Raw genomic sequence first — 16,794 nt, 5'->3', positions numbered from 1 at the left:
TTAGCAGCTACAACATGCTGATAGCTTCATCAGTAACAAAGACCACCTTTATTTGAGACCTTTCATAACAGGAAAACACAAATAGAGCAGAAATAGATGAATAATAAGCATTCCTCATCACAAGGTGGCCTACATAATTTTCCTTTCTTTATCTCCCTCTCCCTCTCTCTAACACACACACACACACGCACACGCACGCACACACACACACACACACACACACACACACACACACACACACACACACACACACACACACACACACAGTGTGTCAGTATCAGTTTGTTTCAAAGTAAATGGACTTCAGAATGTAGTGTTATATGAAAAATACATGTCTTTTCTGGGCCTGGCTAAAATGTTTATCATCAATATCAAAATGTCTGACTCAAACTTGTCTATTTCATCATGATATTTAAGCTAAACTATTGACGGATGTTTTACATCATAGCAATTTAAGGGTAATTTTCCCGTGGCACTCCTTGTAGGTAAGTTGAGAGTAAGCATGAGTGCTCCAGTGACATCAATAACCACTTAAATCTTTCAAACATCAATACAGACATGAACAAACACACTCCTGCCAGTCATACTGATGGCTGCAAAAAAAAACATTAAAAAAGCATCTATTATAAATCATATAATCTGAACAGTATAATAACTTGTTTGTTTTTTAAGTGATACGCAGTGTGTGTGTGTGTGTGTGTGTGTGTGTGTGTGTTTTGTAAGCGCTGATGAGACAAAAAAACAGATAGAACTAATATAATTTAGGAGGAGGATGTCAGGAAGCAGACAGCACTAATGCAATGGCTCCTGCATTAAGTCCTTAGAGACTGACCACAATGCATTGTAAACACACACACACACACACACACACACACACACACACACACACACACACAGAGGCAATACAACTTAAAGCTTATGAAACAGAGCATAATACACCTCAATACGTTGTTCTTGTTGTTGTTACTTGTATCTAACTTATAGCTAAGCGACAATGTTGTTACTTTGCACATTTTAGTAACAAAGGTCTTAATGATTTAGAAACTACAATGAAAGTATATTACCTATTAATAAATGAATGAATGACTCTACACCCCTGTGCCATTTGTTTATTTATTTTTTAATTTTTTAAATTGTTAACAGAGCCTGAGAGTCCATTTTATCTATTGTTTTAGTTGCAGGTTGAATTTTATTTGCTTTATCTATTCAGGATGATTTCTCTTTTTTAACATTCCAATTCCAGTCTGGATACTTAAAACTTTAAAAGTTGGCTCTTTAAAAGCATGTACTTGCATTATTATGCTTTTTTTAAATTACACAGCTTTGTTTAATAAGTGCTTCTGATTGGTCAATTACAGCATTCTACAGTCTTTTATTTCTTAAGAGCAGACTGTTGCTATGAATAACAGGCCTTTGCAATAGATGCAGTTCTGATCATAGACGCTTTTAAAATCAAGAAACTTGTTTTTAAGTCAACATTTTGCATCCATTTTTTGAAAAAAAATATTTCCCAAGTAGTAGTAGTGGTAATAGCAGTAATAAGTTCTAATAAGTTAGATAATGTACAGCGAGTAGGTCAATATTAGCAATGTTTCCCCTGGGATTTTTCTGGCAGCGGTGTTGAAATAAGTTCTATTTCGCGCAGCCAGAAGATATTTATTGCGTCCGTTGACAAGACAAGAGCTTTAGATGCACTTTTGTACACAGCTGTAAACATCATTTAAGAAAATGCTTCCCATACACCATATGCTATTACAGTCACTCCTGCACGTGAGGGCAGAGGTGTGACATTTGACGTCAATATTTTGACTCTAAGATTGCTTGTAAAAACCAACTGATGACTTAACAAGCAGAACGTGGATACAAGTTCATTCATAAAAATGTATCCAAATTGTTCAAGAGGTTTTCAAGTCATGACATCAAAACCAAAAATTGTTACAGTTGCTAGACTGTGGTTTGCTGTAATCAACACTGTGCCTTCAGTTTCAGAAACAAAATGATACAGCAGGTTCGCAGTAAACCATGAATGTAACAGTGAATGTTCAGTGTGAGATACAGTTTTTCAGGACCGCCAGATTTAAGCTGTGCACAGAGAAACTGTTTTAAGTTTTTTTGGGTCATTGGCTCTTCTGATCGGCCCTCAAACTATTAAGAAAGAATACTGGCTAATAAGGATCCATGGTCAATCAATTGGCAAATCATTCTGGGGGTGTTTAATCTATAATCCTGTCTTGTCTCCAAATATAACTGCTTGAAGTAAGACAGCAAGTTAACTGCGTATGGTAAGATTTCATTTTTATAGCAGTGGCTCTAGTCATTGGGGAATATTTGGGGAAACACTGTTACAAAATGAGATCCTCAGATTGATTCAAGACCCCTCAACTTTGTGGCAAGGTCCTGCATCGCTCTGTCAAGGTTCATTTCAAAATAATGACCAGTTCGCTTTATATTATCTGTTACACATTATCATTACATTAGCAGCATAGAATTGTCTTAAAATGACAATAATATCATTTATCACAATTATTTCTGGGACAATATACTGTCCAACAGAAGTAGCTATCATGACAGGCCTAAAAACACACACACACACACACAAAAGAAAAAAATGCACATGCATCATACATGCAAAATCCAAAATAATTGTTTTAAATGCAGAATCCTTTGCCTGTCTATGAATACTCCTAGTGACAAAATCCCTGTCACACTAAAAAGATGTCCTCTGTCCTCCTCCTGAAACACTTGTACCAGAAATATCCTCTCTGCTGTCTGACTGGTGACAGAACACTGCTACCCGTCAACTCGCATCAGAGTTGAAAGGGAGGAAGAGGAAGAGAGGGAGAGAGAATCGGGGGGATGCTTTATTCCTCACTTTCCTTGGGCATTTGCGTTTATTCGGCTTGTCACCGCCTCCTCGACGGGAGGACGACTGCCCTGAATCCTTCAGTCAGCGAAGCCCGGGGTGGAACCAGCCGCTCCGGCCGCACCCGCATCCCATTAGAGACTCAGCACTGTGATCACAATGGAGGGACCGAGTATGAAAAAACCCTGTCACTGCCAAACGGATGAATACAGGCGGAGCATAGACAGGAGAGGATATCAGTGACTGAATGTGGCACACATCGATTGTGTGTGTGTGTGTGTGTGTGTGTGTGTGTGTGTGTGTGTGTGTGTGTGTGTGTGAGCTTTGGACATTTAAAGCTGCAGATGCTTTGTTGTTATTTCCTGCAGCGCTGTTAAATTCTCTTGACCAGATTGTGTGTGTGTGTGTGTGTGTGTGTGTGTGTGTGTGTCTATGTGTTTGCCTGTGTGTGTGTCTTCTTTTTTAGGCTTTTTCGATTTCTCTGTGGGGTTTATTGTTCCACAGACAGCTGAAGAAGACGCATTGTCTCCCACGAGTAGCCATCAACCTCACAAACATGCCCACACACACAATACAATGTTCTACACTAAAATAACAAGCAAGTCGGTGGTAGTCAAGGCTACTTTTATGTGTCACTGCGTGTTATTTAGTTCTCTTCTGCTGAGCCTTCGTGGTCACATGCAAGTGACACAGTCCCCCAATTCCGACAATAAGCTCAGCCAACACCAAATTCTCCAATCTTCTAACCTAAATCTACATTCTCTATCTGAAAATTCCCCCAAATACCCAAATCTCCATCCAAACAGATGTACTTTGAGCTTAAATCTGTAATTCATTTTCGTCCTGGTAGCTGGCCTTTTTCAGGGTGAAAGATCTGTGATTAGTGAAGTGGAGGCTGCATCTTCTCATTATCTTTATGCACGGTCTAATCCGGTTGCTTGCTGGTGTCTTTAGACTGGATCCTCTCTAAACCGAGCCTGCCCCATGCTGGGAAAGGCCACTGCTTTAGGGAGCTTACCCTCTCGCATACACCTCATTATGGGTGCTGGATGGGACCGGGAGGTGTCATTAGTGGCACACATCTGAGGTTCAGTGCTTTAGATTACGCTGGCAGTATACGCTTTACAAGGTGCCATTCAGGTCAGCTCATTTTATTGGCAGAATTTTACAGAGTTTATCGTTCCCCACGTCTATGTCTAACCTTGATGCTTATACTGTTAACAAGATATTTCAGAAAAAAATGCTGCATTTGGGAGAAGTCCAGAGCTGCTGTGGACACACAAGTCAAGTAATTCTCTAAATCCAATTAAAGAAAAGCTCTTCATCTCTCTGTGGTACAACATGTATGTCCGATTAAAGAAAAACAGATTATACTGAAACTAATCCTAAATCACCTCGCAAGATAAACATATAGGCCTAACCTTGAAATACCCCGGATCGCTTTTTCTTTTTCTTTTCTTCTTTAATGTTGTGTGTGAGAGAGGGCAGTTATCCCTTTTAAGGCCCTGATACAATGTATTTTGGCATTTGTATTAAATTTTATTTATTTTTGAGAGTAATGTATTGATAATTAGTCACACAGTCAACCAAATATTTTTTGAAAAGTAGCTTAATTTTGTGAAAGTTTAAAAAAGAACATTGATGCTAAACCAGGAAGAAGACATTTAACTATGGAGAAATCTGTAGGTCATATGTCATTCTCCAAGCTTGCATTGCATTGTTAGCCTATCAAGTAAAAGTATGCAAGTACAGGAAGGAAAATGTATCAAAGTATTAAATGCATTAGAGCGGCAAAACCGATACACATCTTTATGGGTTAGTTAGAGTCAATTTATGTTGTTTTTTGGCTACGTATATGTAGCATATGTGCTTCTGAATGTATCTTTTCACTTGCTATAGCTGCAGCACACATTCAGTGTACTATGTGAGTCAGCAAAACAATATGGTGCACTTTTGTTTTGGGGTTGTTTCTTCAGTTTTTGGAGCCAGCACCGTGCTGTAAACTTAAACTTTTTCACTAGATTTCTGTAACATGGGTAAGTTAAAGGAAAACAATTAAATGCACAGGTGCAAATCTATTGAAAAACAGCATATATTAAGAAAAGAAGTCATGCCTGAAGTAATGCTTGCAGATTTACACCACACTACACAACAAAAGTTGAACTGAAACTGCGTTTTGATTCCAAGATGGGTATGTATGGGTAATATGGGTGAGTAAATCTCTATAGACTACAGCAGCTTATACGCAGTAATCAAGAGTGGAAACCTTGATTGATACAAAGAAGCTAATATACAATATGGCTAACTTACTTAACAAAGATAATGATAAACTGACATGAAATATTCATTTATAATTACGGTATTTCATTTAGTTGCTGGGATTACAGAAACTAGCAAACAACTAGTTGCTTAGTATTTTCTGGATTAATCAATTAGCTGCTTAGTCTATAAGATGTCAGAAAATGGTGAAAAATGTCAATCAGTATTACCCAAAGCCCATGATGTCATTTTCAAATATCTTGTTTTTCCACAACCCAAAGGTATTCATTTTACTGTCACAGAGGTTTAAGAGATACCAGAAAAAAATAACATTTAAGAATATTATTATAATATTATTATATAATTGAAATATTGCTCAAACTGATTAATCCATTATAAAATCAGCTGGCGATTAACTCAATTGTTGACCACGAGTCGATTAATTGTTGCAGGTCTAATATTGTCAGTTAAATAGTTAAACCAAGAAGTTGTTATTCAGAAGTAGCTAAATTTCTATTTTTTAACGTTAGATTCATTTGCAATCATATTCCCTTCAGGTGAAGGAGATAGGACAAAAATTCTCCTCAGAACTTAGGTCAGAGTAGCCGCTATCACTGTCCATGGTTCGACACGCGTGCTAGAATGACAATCTGGTTGCCACGGTAATGTATTGCATCTGACTAACAACCACACCATCATCCTCTGTTTTAGAAACAACGTTAACCAAGAAACTGAAAGAAACACTGGCCATGGTCTTGGGTTTTATATCCCCGATTAGACCTCAGTGACATTCTCCATTATCTTTGCCCACAACTGTAGGCTAATCTCAAAAGGACAGTGTCACAGTGCATGCTGCTGAGTGTCACACAACGTAACATGTTCAAGACACGAGCCCACATTTCACTCCCTGTGGCTAACAGAGCTAACATGTAGCTTCCTTAACAACAGGCTATGACCGAGTTATAGTTGATTTTTTATGATACTGTACAATGATATGCCGCTGTCATGTATATAGGAAGCAGATGCAGAGAAGGTGGGACTCTGTATGGGAAGGGGAGGAGTGGATCACTGGGAATGATCCATTGAACATCCATAATCTATCTTCCTATGACAGAGCACACGGAGCAGAAACCAATTAGCTGCACGTCCCATCGGAAATGGAGAAGCAGATACGATAAAAGATGAGCCCACAGCCGCAAGCTACAGGGCAAGTTACAATTAACCTCCCCCTAACACACACACACACACATACACACATATGAGTGTACTCACACAGCTATCCTACACACCTTCTGTGGTTTCGATGATAAACCTGGGGCAGGTTGTGGTAGACTGTAAAGACCCAAAGCAACACTCGGTCACTTGGGATGCCACGTAGAAATTTAGGTCATTGGCTATTAGCATTATTTCACTCCAGTGTCTTTCTCTGTCTCCTCCTCATTTATCTCCCTCTGTGAGATTTTTTCTCCCATAAATCTCAATTCTTAGTTTCTACTGTCTGTTCTTCCATCCCGATCTCCCTCTTTCCTACCTGGCTGCATTGCATAGGTGTGGCCAGCAACATCACAACAAGGACTGAAACAAGGTCACACCTCCCACACACACCATGCACACTAAACACACTCAGGGCTGCGGGGGCAAAGTCACACAAGCTGTGATTTGGGGCTCTGCTGCAGGAGGTGAAGAGAGAAAGAGGAAACAAGGAGACAAGAGGAAGACAGAGAGAGGTTTGATGATGGACATAAAATTATTTCCTCATCGAGCCTGATATAGCGACCTGCCATGCGATTCTCTCCCCATCACCCTCAATCTCGGATGCTATCTGCCCCTGCAGAGAGGGCGCGATGGAGAGAGAATGAGCAATACATAGAGAGAGGAGAAAAACACAGTCAGAGACAGTGTGTGTGTGTGTGTGTATGTGTGTATGGATGAATAATGGATGTTATGTGTGGATTTAAACTCTAGTTTGACCTATTAGTCACAAACTAAGTCGTCATTCTTGCAATACACCCCCAACTACAGTAATACTAGTAATTATTCAAAGAATACAACATTTTTTCTACTCTTGAACTCTTATTGTTCTTCTTACTCATACATACATCTGTTGTACATTGTAGCATCACACACATATTTTGATTGTCTAACTTTACATAATAGTTTGTACGCTAAATTGTAGTATAAGGCACCAAGTTTCATATTTTTACTCACTTAACACACTCAGCACATTATTCATATTTATAATTTTAAAATATTCACATACTAGTGCTAATTGTTTTTATTATTACTGTATTTCTATTGTAGTTCTTTACACACTTTACACACTCAGCACATTATACATACTTCTGTTTTTTTAAATGTTTACATAATAGTTCAATTTTTTTTATTATGACTGCATTTCTATTTTATATTTTTACATTCTTTGTGCTGGTACTTATTTCTACTTTCTATAGTTCTCTATGCTTGGCAACAGAGAGATAGTAACGAACTACAATATCCCCCCAGGGATCAATAAAGTATATCTAATTCTGATTGGCTTTAACTTGTGTATCCCAGTACAGTCGCCCCCTGATGTGTATGAGAGTGTGTATTCATTTGTGTGTATGTCTGTGTGTATGCTAGTTACCTGACCGTGCCACCACCCCCTCAGATTCCCATCCCTCCTCCCACACGTTGCCCCCAGTAACAGGAGGAAAAGATGGGGGTGTGGGGGGGGGGATAGTGACCATCTGTCAGTGGCTCGGAGATCAATGGAAGTGGAGGGGGGGGGGGGGGGGGGGGGAGGGGAGTGGTGCAAGGCTAAATATGTGGCCCACTGTGACCGGAGCCTGACTCAATATGCAGCCGTTTTATTTACCGACTGAAAACACACACCCCACTAGCCACACTCACACGGCCTTTATTAACGAATGGCTGATTTTCCGGTGTGAGCCAGGAGATGCTGAGGCTGCGGTGTTGTCATGAAACATGCACTTTAGACTCTTAACTACAGCATAAATAGAGATGCTTACATGTGTAGACTGCTTTTAATTTTAAAAACAGGATGGTAGAGTTAGAAACCGTGAGATAGAGATATAATAAGAGAAGAAGGAGGGAGGCTTTTGATAGATTAAAATATATCTAGCTCACTGTGGCAGTGGGTCAAATGAGACTAGGACAAAACGCTCCAGTGCTAGCTAATGAATCAACAACAAAACAATGTCAGCCCTCTGGAACTGCTTACTTCAGCTGCTTCATGGCAGCACACAGAGCTCGCACACACACATCCAAACAGAGACATATGACATAAATCAATTGTACACATCTACATGAAGCATTTCCGACTGCTACAGTGATGTAAACACGTGGATTTTCATCATCTACACAGCGAGGGCTCTCACCATCGTATAGTGAGAAACACGCTGACATTACACTCTGCTGCAATAGAGACTGGACTCATTTAAAATTCACTGTTGATGCCGGAGCTACAGCCGGAGCTGGAGGGAACCGTTTGGGTGTATAGAGGAGAGGTTGTTTATCTTAGTCGATGTCCACTGAATCAATAAGTTGTTAACTTGTTGACATAATTGTATCGTGTCCTAAGGGGTGTCATCCTTGAATCTGTAATTTTTTAATGCATAATAGGGATTAAAGAGCAGAACTTACCGAGCATTTGGCTGAAGAGCAGCTGCTCCAGGTCTCCCAGAACTGTCACCACTAACTCTGGGTCCACCTTCAGAAAGCTCTTATCATCTTCTCCTTCTATCCCCTTCCTCTCTTTCTTCTCCTCTGTTGACAGAGCTGCAGATCTCCCCTTCTCTCCCAGTTTCTTGCCATTAGTCCCAGTATTCCCAGCTCCATTGGAGTTAGCCTTAGATGGGGGGTCTGCAGAGTCCGTGTCTACACTCTGGCTTGCCTCAGAGGCCTTGCTGATGGGCTTGACCTCAGCGTAAGGTCCGCGTGGTTTACCAGGAGCAGGGATTCGACTTGGCTTGCTCCCATTAGAAGATGGGGAGCAGAAAGTTTTGGGTTTCCCTTGGAAAAGAGACTGTTCAGACTTTGAAAGGGTCCTGGACAGTGGTGGTCTCCCACCCCCAGCCTGACCTGTCTTAGTCTGGCCCGGCTTGTTGATTCCAGTGCCGGGCTGGCCTGTGTCATCATTCCAGCGGGGAGATTGGTACAGGTGCAGCTTCTTCTCAGCATCAGTGAGCACACACAAGTTGTTGAGTGACCGCTGCTTGCGGAGCCTGGACGGATTTGGGATTGGGATGGGGATAGATCCAGAGGTGGGCCGATAGACCTTGAGCTCTGACCCGGAGGGACGTGAAGGTCCCTGGGGCAGAGCAGAGGGCTTGGCCAGGGGCTTCCTTGAGGCCATGGCCTGGGCTGAAGTTTCCTGGCAGGAGACAGCAGCAGACCTCAGGTCCAGTTCTCTGGGCTTGGCCGTCATGCTAATGTTAGCCACATTAGCCTCCAGCATCCCTCCTGCAGAGAGCCAAGCAACAGCATCAGTGACACACTCTGAGACACACACAAGCAGACTGTAAGAAATGGAGGGAGAAAAGGGGAGAAAGAAAGGTGTAAAAACACCAAGACTGTCTGGTTCACCCTCCCTCCCTGCCTCTCTGTCTCCAGTGGGTCCGGGCTCCCTGCCGTGTGAGACTGTGGGTTCACCCCTCTGTTAAAAATGACGAGTGGGCTAGTAGAGTGGCAGTAGCAATCACCCGTACTCACTGCTGGTAATCCATGGATCTGCTGATCTGTTTCGGCTGCCTAAATCCACTTCCTTACAGCGTGTCTGCAGCTCTCTGTGTCACAATAGCACAGCTGAATAAAACACAGCAGCCTCTTTCTCTGTCTCCCTCTCTGCTCCTCTCTCGCTCTGTACTCCCTCCTGCTTGCCAGGCAAGCAGCAGCCGACTGACAGGAGAAACAGTCGCAGCAGCAACAGCAACACCACCCCCACCACCCCTTTCTCTCCTCCCTCAACCTCTCCCTCACTCGCTCGTTTGCTCACCCCCACTGGCTCATTCACCCTCCCTCTCTTTCTTACTTCCCTATTTTTCCCTCCTTCTTTCTTGTTGTCTCTCGCTCTCTCTCCTCCCACTGGCTGATTCACCCGCCAATCTTCTGTCTCTCTTTCTCACAAACATGCACCACAAATGCAGTGTTATGCTGAACACCAGTGAAGGAAGAAAATTAGAAAGACAGAAAAAGGAAAGAAAGAGAGAAATTGGGTAAGAAAGAACAAAAAAAAGAAAAATATTTATATTCAACTCAGCTGTGTGACTCAAATGATCCTAGATGCCAAATACTGCAGCCAGAATAAAGACCCCCAACACACACACATGCACATCCAATCATTCATAATCACATTAGCTGCTCTATTCATCCACTCATATTCAGATTTTCTTATGTGCCCTAATCACAAGAGGCCCACCCATGATTAAGCTGATTCACATTATCTGTAAAACAGCCGTGACTGCAGGATCAGCTTAGAAGACGAGAACAGGACACACATTTACCAGTCCCTCATACACAACCAGATCGGTCAGTCGCTAATTATGCTTCAATTAGTAGCCAACAGACCCTCAAATGATCATCACATCCCCTCCCCACCTGCACCACATTAGCTCTCCACTCATCTCCATTGCTCTTTTCTCATTCACTCCCCTCCTTTCCTTTCCTTCCTCCAGACCTACAGCATGTCCCCCATCCCCCCTTTACAGTTAAAATAGAAGCACAGGTCATTAAGTTTTGCAGGATAGATTCATCAAAATCTCATCTATCCCGTCAGTGGTTTAAAACACATGCACATGTGTGGGTGTGTGAATGAGTGTTGGTGTCACTATATTTTTGTCTGTCCTCCCCTTGCATGTGTATCAAAGTGTGTGTGCGTGGGTCTGTCTCTACGAGTGTGTCACATTGATGAGACAGGCTAAGAGAAGCCAAAGCTCCCATCCAGGGACTCGGTTAGCTCTGGCACGGTCAACTACGTCATCTCATCGCTCTGGACATCCCATCTCAATCAGAACAGGACACAGGAGTAACTTCTTTATTATTCCCTTGTTTCACTAGGTCATCATCTCGGCTCCTCTGCTTCAAATACCCCCAGAATCTATTCCTGTTACTGTAACATTCAGCTTTATGGAGATTCGATAAAGAACATTAAAGGACTACTCCACGCCCCAAAGAACCATTTTTATCAGTTACTAATCTCTTGTATGTTGAATTTATAAAGAAAACTTTTTTTTCTCGCAGGCCTCCAGTGAAAAAAAGGGTCCAAAAATGGAAAAAAATTGTTGATGAATTAAAGTCAAAGAGGTCCGCATTTAACAGAAAAACTATATCAGAATTTCCATTTACAAACTTTCACATAATACGTTCAGTACAATCCAAGTCTCATTTATCTGGTTGTATACTCCCAAAACTTCCCAAACGGACAGCCCTCTCGAAAGGGAAGTGACTCAAAAGTTAAACTCTCCAAAGCTAGACTCCACTGATAAACACAGTAATTTTACCTCAGAGAATGCAGGAGGTGCTGGTCTACTGCTTGGTTCATTATTTTGTGTTTTGTGTGACTTCGGTGCTTTAAAGAGTTAAATCAGATTCACCAAAATCACACAATTACACAACAAACTATCAATAGAGATGGCGCTAGATTGACAGCTCCCATGTTCAGCAAGGTAAAATTATTGATTTTGTAAATGGAGTGAAGAGAGCATTGAGAACTTTCACTTTTTGTTGATTTCCCCAGCGAAGACGTTGGCCTGTTTTGGCAGTATTGAGCATACAAGAACAGATGTTTTGATATAGTTTTGCTTTTCTGACTTTAATTCATCAAGAATTTTCTCAGTTTTGGATTCTTTAATCAACATGGAGGCATGCGAGAAAAACAAAGTTTTCTATGCAAATTTAACATGACACAGGGTGAGTAACTGATGTACAAATTATTATTTAGTGGGTGGAGTATGTGGAGTATACCTTTAACAGAGACAGAGGAATAACATAAGGTCCTCATTTCTTATCTGTCTTAATTTCCATTACAGGTAATCATGATGACAGTGCATAAAATGAACTTTAAGCCCATCATTAAATATTATTAATCAATAAAACTGTAGAATTTGTTTTTGTGTATTAATGGATCCTGTCTGCATACAGTTCTTTTAGCTGGTGAAGTATCTGAGCTCTACTATTAGTGCATGCTCTCTCAAGCCACAGTGCCTGCAGCCATGATGTTATCAGGTCTCAAACTGTTCAGAGTAGTATTCAAACAAGCAGGCTGTTGGGCTAATGCCCATTTTCTGTTACATTTGCATAAATCGGTTGACACTAAACCAGAGTGAAAACAAGCAATGCCCTGTTTGCTTACATTCCACACTTAATATTAGATAGGTGCTTTAAAAACAGCTCATTTTCCAACAGTATCCAAACTGGCGCCAATTGAGCCCAGAAATGACACAGGCACACATTAAAGTTTGTGCATAGCAACAACCTAACACCCAGCTGGCCTTGAATGAATGTGTGTAATACTGGAGCTCAGTGGCAGACAAAAACACAGACATACATTGGCTGTTTTATTGTGTAAAGGCCAAAGTTGTTAATCAGAAGCAGCTAGCTTTAATAAAAGACCAATGTTGAGGTGGTTATGCCACACCGAGGCCAGCACTGTGCAATGACAGTTATGGGGGCTCTGGGGCCCGGTAGCAGGCCAGTAGGGGGGTGAAGGATGTAATTTAAGGCTAATAGGTGCTGCACATCGGCTCTTATACCTCCCTGATGAGGGATTAAGGTGAGTCAAACGAGAGCGGCCGCGTACAAGGCAGGTCTGTGTAGCACATGGATGCACGTGGGGCAACGACACGCGTCAGTGCTCTTGAAAGCACGTATACACACAGGTAAAGTGTGTGTTGGCAGCACACAGCAACTTGTTTGTTCCAGTACTCGTCTCTCTGGCTCCAAAGTCTAATCACTTTAATATATGGCTGATGTAAACATATATTCTCTCACTCTCTTTCTGCTAAGTCTCTCACTCTCTTCACACACACTCTTACACACACAGCATGCTGTCTGTGCAGGGTGTCTGACTGACCTGAGCAATCTGGCCTGACATCACAGACGTTGGCAGAGTGTGATGAGTGCCAGTGCTCAGCATTAGCCTACACATTCATCTCAAAGCAGACTCACACATTCAGTGTGCAACAAGGTGTGTGAGTGTGTGTGTGTGTGTGTGTGTGTGTGTGTGTGTGTGTGTGTGTGTGTGTGTGTGTGTGTGTGTGTGTGTGTGTGTGTGTGTGTGTGTGTGTGTTTGTGGGCTGACCACAGTGGTAGGAGGGGAATTTTCTATGATGACGGGCAAACAGCTTCATACAAGCATAAAGGCACTTTTAAGCAAAGGTAAGTAAGGGTAAGTGAGACAGGTAGACAGAGATACAGATATGAATGGCTAGATTGAACACAAATCGAAAGAGAGACGGACAGACAGACAGGCAGAGAGAGGCAGGGTGTTTCTGTACTTTGCATGAGCAAATTTGCCCTAGCATCTCTAAACAGTTTGGAACAGATTGGCCACTATATTTCTACAGAGCCACTCATGTGAAGTAGCCAGTAGGACACACAAACACAGATACTGTGTGGTGCATTATATGCATGCTTACAAGGTTACACAAGGTCTCCAGCTTTGAAAGGAAAAGTACTGCAAAAGCAGACTGCTGCTTTGGATGTAACTAATTGTATCAGAGCGACTTAAACTTTAAGAGGAACGATTCCCACTCAACTAAGCAGATGGCGTGCGTTCTCGCTTTCACCCACTCCCTGTTGTCGCCTACTCTCTCTTGGTTCCTCTTGTTTTGCCTTTTTGTGTCGAAGTACAAGGGAAAAAAAATAGTTGTTCTAACGATGAGACAAGCACAAGCGGGGCGGAGAAGTGAGAACAAAATAAGAGTGTGACTGAGAATAGAAAATTAAGAAAAGGGAAGTCAGAACACCATGAAAGAAGCCAACTGGATGCTACTGGTGAGGACAAAGAAAAACATAAGAAAATTATGATGCAGAAAACAAGGCAATGAGGAGAGCGAGAAGAGGAGGAGGAAGAGGAAGGATCTCTGTATGTGTGCCAGAGGAGCAGAGGAAGCCTGTAAGACAGAGAGGGGATATCCTGTCTCAACGCCTCGCCACTCCTGCTATGTTTGCTTATGTCCGCTAACATGCTAATGCATAGGGTCCACAGGACATAGGGATGAATACCACTACATGACACACATACACAAGGGGAAGACTCACACAGTGACACACACAAGCGGTACTGCACCAACACAATAACGTGGCTTTTAATGTCCTGTTTATACGCAAAAATAGTGAGGCGACAATCTGATGCATACAGTGTGTGGCTTCCTAGTCTGAGTCAAAAAAGTAAGTGTGAATGAGAGGAGGGAGTTTTGGTGGTCTGATGATTCCCAGCATGAGTCACCAGCTTAAGCATTTGGACAATTCAGCCACTTCTATCCGTGGTAATAGTGTGAGTGTATCACTCATACCAGCTCCTGATTCCGGAGGCACAAATGTTAATCCAACAAAAACACCATTCTCCCTCACAGAGGAAACGTCACACACTCATCGTGATTCACACACAGCTGAGAGCTGAAGAACATCAATCTGGAGAGATTTTTAAGAAGAAGAATGTGTGTGTGTGTGTGTGTGTGTGTGTGTGTGTGTGTGTGTGTGTGTGTGTGTGTTTTAATGAGGTATCCCTCTCGTAGACGCTCCCTCAGTGTTGACATTCTCAGCACACTTCCCAGGGGTATCCCATAATGCTGTGCTGCAGAGTTGGTTGCCTAGTTACAGCGTGATGTGCATACAGCAGCCATGGATATCATCAGGGTGTTTGAGCGTGTTTGCTTGTATAATTTTGCTTCTGTCGGCAGAAAAGAACTGCTGTTGCTTAAGTCATATATCAGTAGTGCAAAAAATTAAAAATTCAAATATATATGTAAGGATATATTGTGAGAGCAACATGAACATGTGAATCAAGTAACATCAGGAATCTTGACCCTAAAAGTATGTGCTCTTATTAAAGTGTGTTTGCTTGGTTATCCACGGGTTAGTCATTCATTCAGTGATGTCTTAAGGACTCTGTTCCTGTGTGTGTGTGTGTGTGTGTGTGTGTGTGTGTGTGTGTGTGTGTGTGTGTGTGTGTGTGTGTGTGTGTGTGTGTGTGTGTGTGTGCGTGTGTGTGTGTGGTCCCACAGAGAAGTTACGCACATGACTGACTCCATAACTCGACTCCCTGGGTTGGGAGTCACCCCAGAGGTCAAAAGGATCTTGAGTGTGTGCACTCATTCACCCATTCCTCAAGTCACCCCTGTCCCTCCTTTCTCTCCTCCTTTATCTCTCGCTCTATGTAATGCAGATATAGGAAGGAAGGAAATGTCCCTGGGGGGAGAAGGGAGGAGGAGACAAGAGGAGGTGGGAGCTCTGTCTTAACATCATCACACAACGGGTGCATGGCTCAGAGTGAGATGAATGGGCGAATGAAAAGCTTCTATGTGTGAATTTTTTCTAATTTATTCATACGCGAACATCCACGTGTACATTTCTGCTCTTGTATGGATTATGTGCATCCATGAGCACTCACTTTCCCACGTCATTTCCCATATTATTTGCTCATGTGATACAGTCTGCCACCCTTTTCTTTGCTTTTGGCCAGAAAAGATGAAAACAACATATACATAATTGGAAATAATTAAAACTGGTTCATTCTGTTTGAAAACGCTTTCTGGAAAAAAATGTTTTCATTTTAATTCAAACCATGACCTTTTTTCCTAAAACTTCAGGGCTGTCTGACTTGAAAACAAACTTCTCCCAACATCCTCAACCCTTTTCACTAAAGTATAAAAGCATAAGCCTATGGCATTTTACATTGCATAAATTAGCTTAGTGGCTAGTGAACTTTTCCTATACTCATAACTTAACCAACTTACTATTATTTATGCTTTGTCTTACTCACTGCCGGTTTAAGTCCCTGCATCACCAGACAAATGTGCGCTGTCTGTTGACTCGCAGTTTTTCCAAAAACAAAACATTTCCACTATGATGATTTATTCCCAAGTAAACAGTGTTATCCTTATCATCTTTCTCTTGGCTGCTCGCCATCATCTGTGACTCTGTGTGACGGTGACACAGAATTTTGAAATAAGGGCACGTCTGAAAGGAGATGATATGGATTGATGTTTACACTTTGCATCAATGTTCCGTGATTGTTGCTCATTTAATCGATCGTCTTGCCATCCTTGGAATAAACTTCACTTTGCCTAGGACCAAGCCAAGACCAATAATAAATGTGGTCAATTCCAAGACAGGACCTTAAAAAAGTTGTCCCAAGGCCTATATTGTGACCAAGACCAATCTCAACTACTACAACATTGCTTCCCCATCAAACTCAAAAACATAAAAATCTAGGCCATCACTTCAGCACTGGACTACAGAACTCCTGTTAGGTCAAATACAGGGTCAAATAAAGAATAAGCCATGACATTAAACCCTAAATAGTGATTACTGCCTCTCTCCTGGCAGTGAATGAGGACACAATCTAGTCCACGCTTATGTCTGATCATCTTCCCAAAGCTACTAAACCACTCATCACTGTCCAACGCCAACTCGGCATATGTCTCTCTGATTAGATTGGCCAAAGAGGATTA

The 16,794-nt window shown here is 41.9% G+C and overlaps 1 protein-coding gene across 9 annotated transcripts in view; it reads right to left on the bottom strand.

Annotated features, from left to right (window-relative positions):
• Positions 1-16,794, bottom strand: part of nav1a (neuron navigator 1a) — a 125,380-nt gene that overhangs the window by 80,504 nt on the left and 28,082 nt on the right. For 8 of the 9 annotated variants that reach the window (XM_088082132.1, XM_088082137.1, XM_088082138.1 and 5 more), the window contains one exon: positions 8,765-9,583. In XM_088082132.1, the coding sequence (XP_087938258.1) occupies positions 8,765-9,583 (819 nt within the window). Of the gene's footprint in view, positions 1-8,764; positions 9,584-9,832; positions 10,013-16,794 lie in introns of those variants that run through there. The other variant, XM_088082140.1, reaches the window with a different exon arrangement.

The sequence above is a fragment of the Plectropomus leopardus genome, chromosome 9, assembly GCF_026936395.1.
Source record: "Plectropomus leopardus strain MGB_pleo_1.0 chromosome 9, ASM2693639v1, whole genome shotgun sequence".
Taxonomy (NCBI): domain Eukaryota; kingdom Metazoa; phylum Chordata; class Actinopteri; order Perciformes; family Serranidae; genus Plectropomus; species Plectropomus leopardus.
Note: the sequence above shows the minus strand (reverse complement) of the source record. Positions and strands in the feature narration are given on the sequence as shown.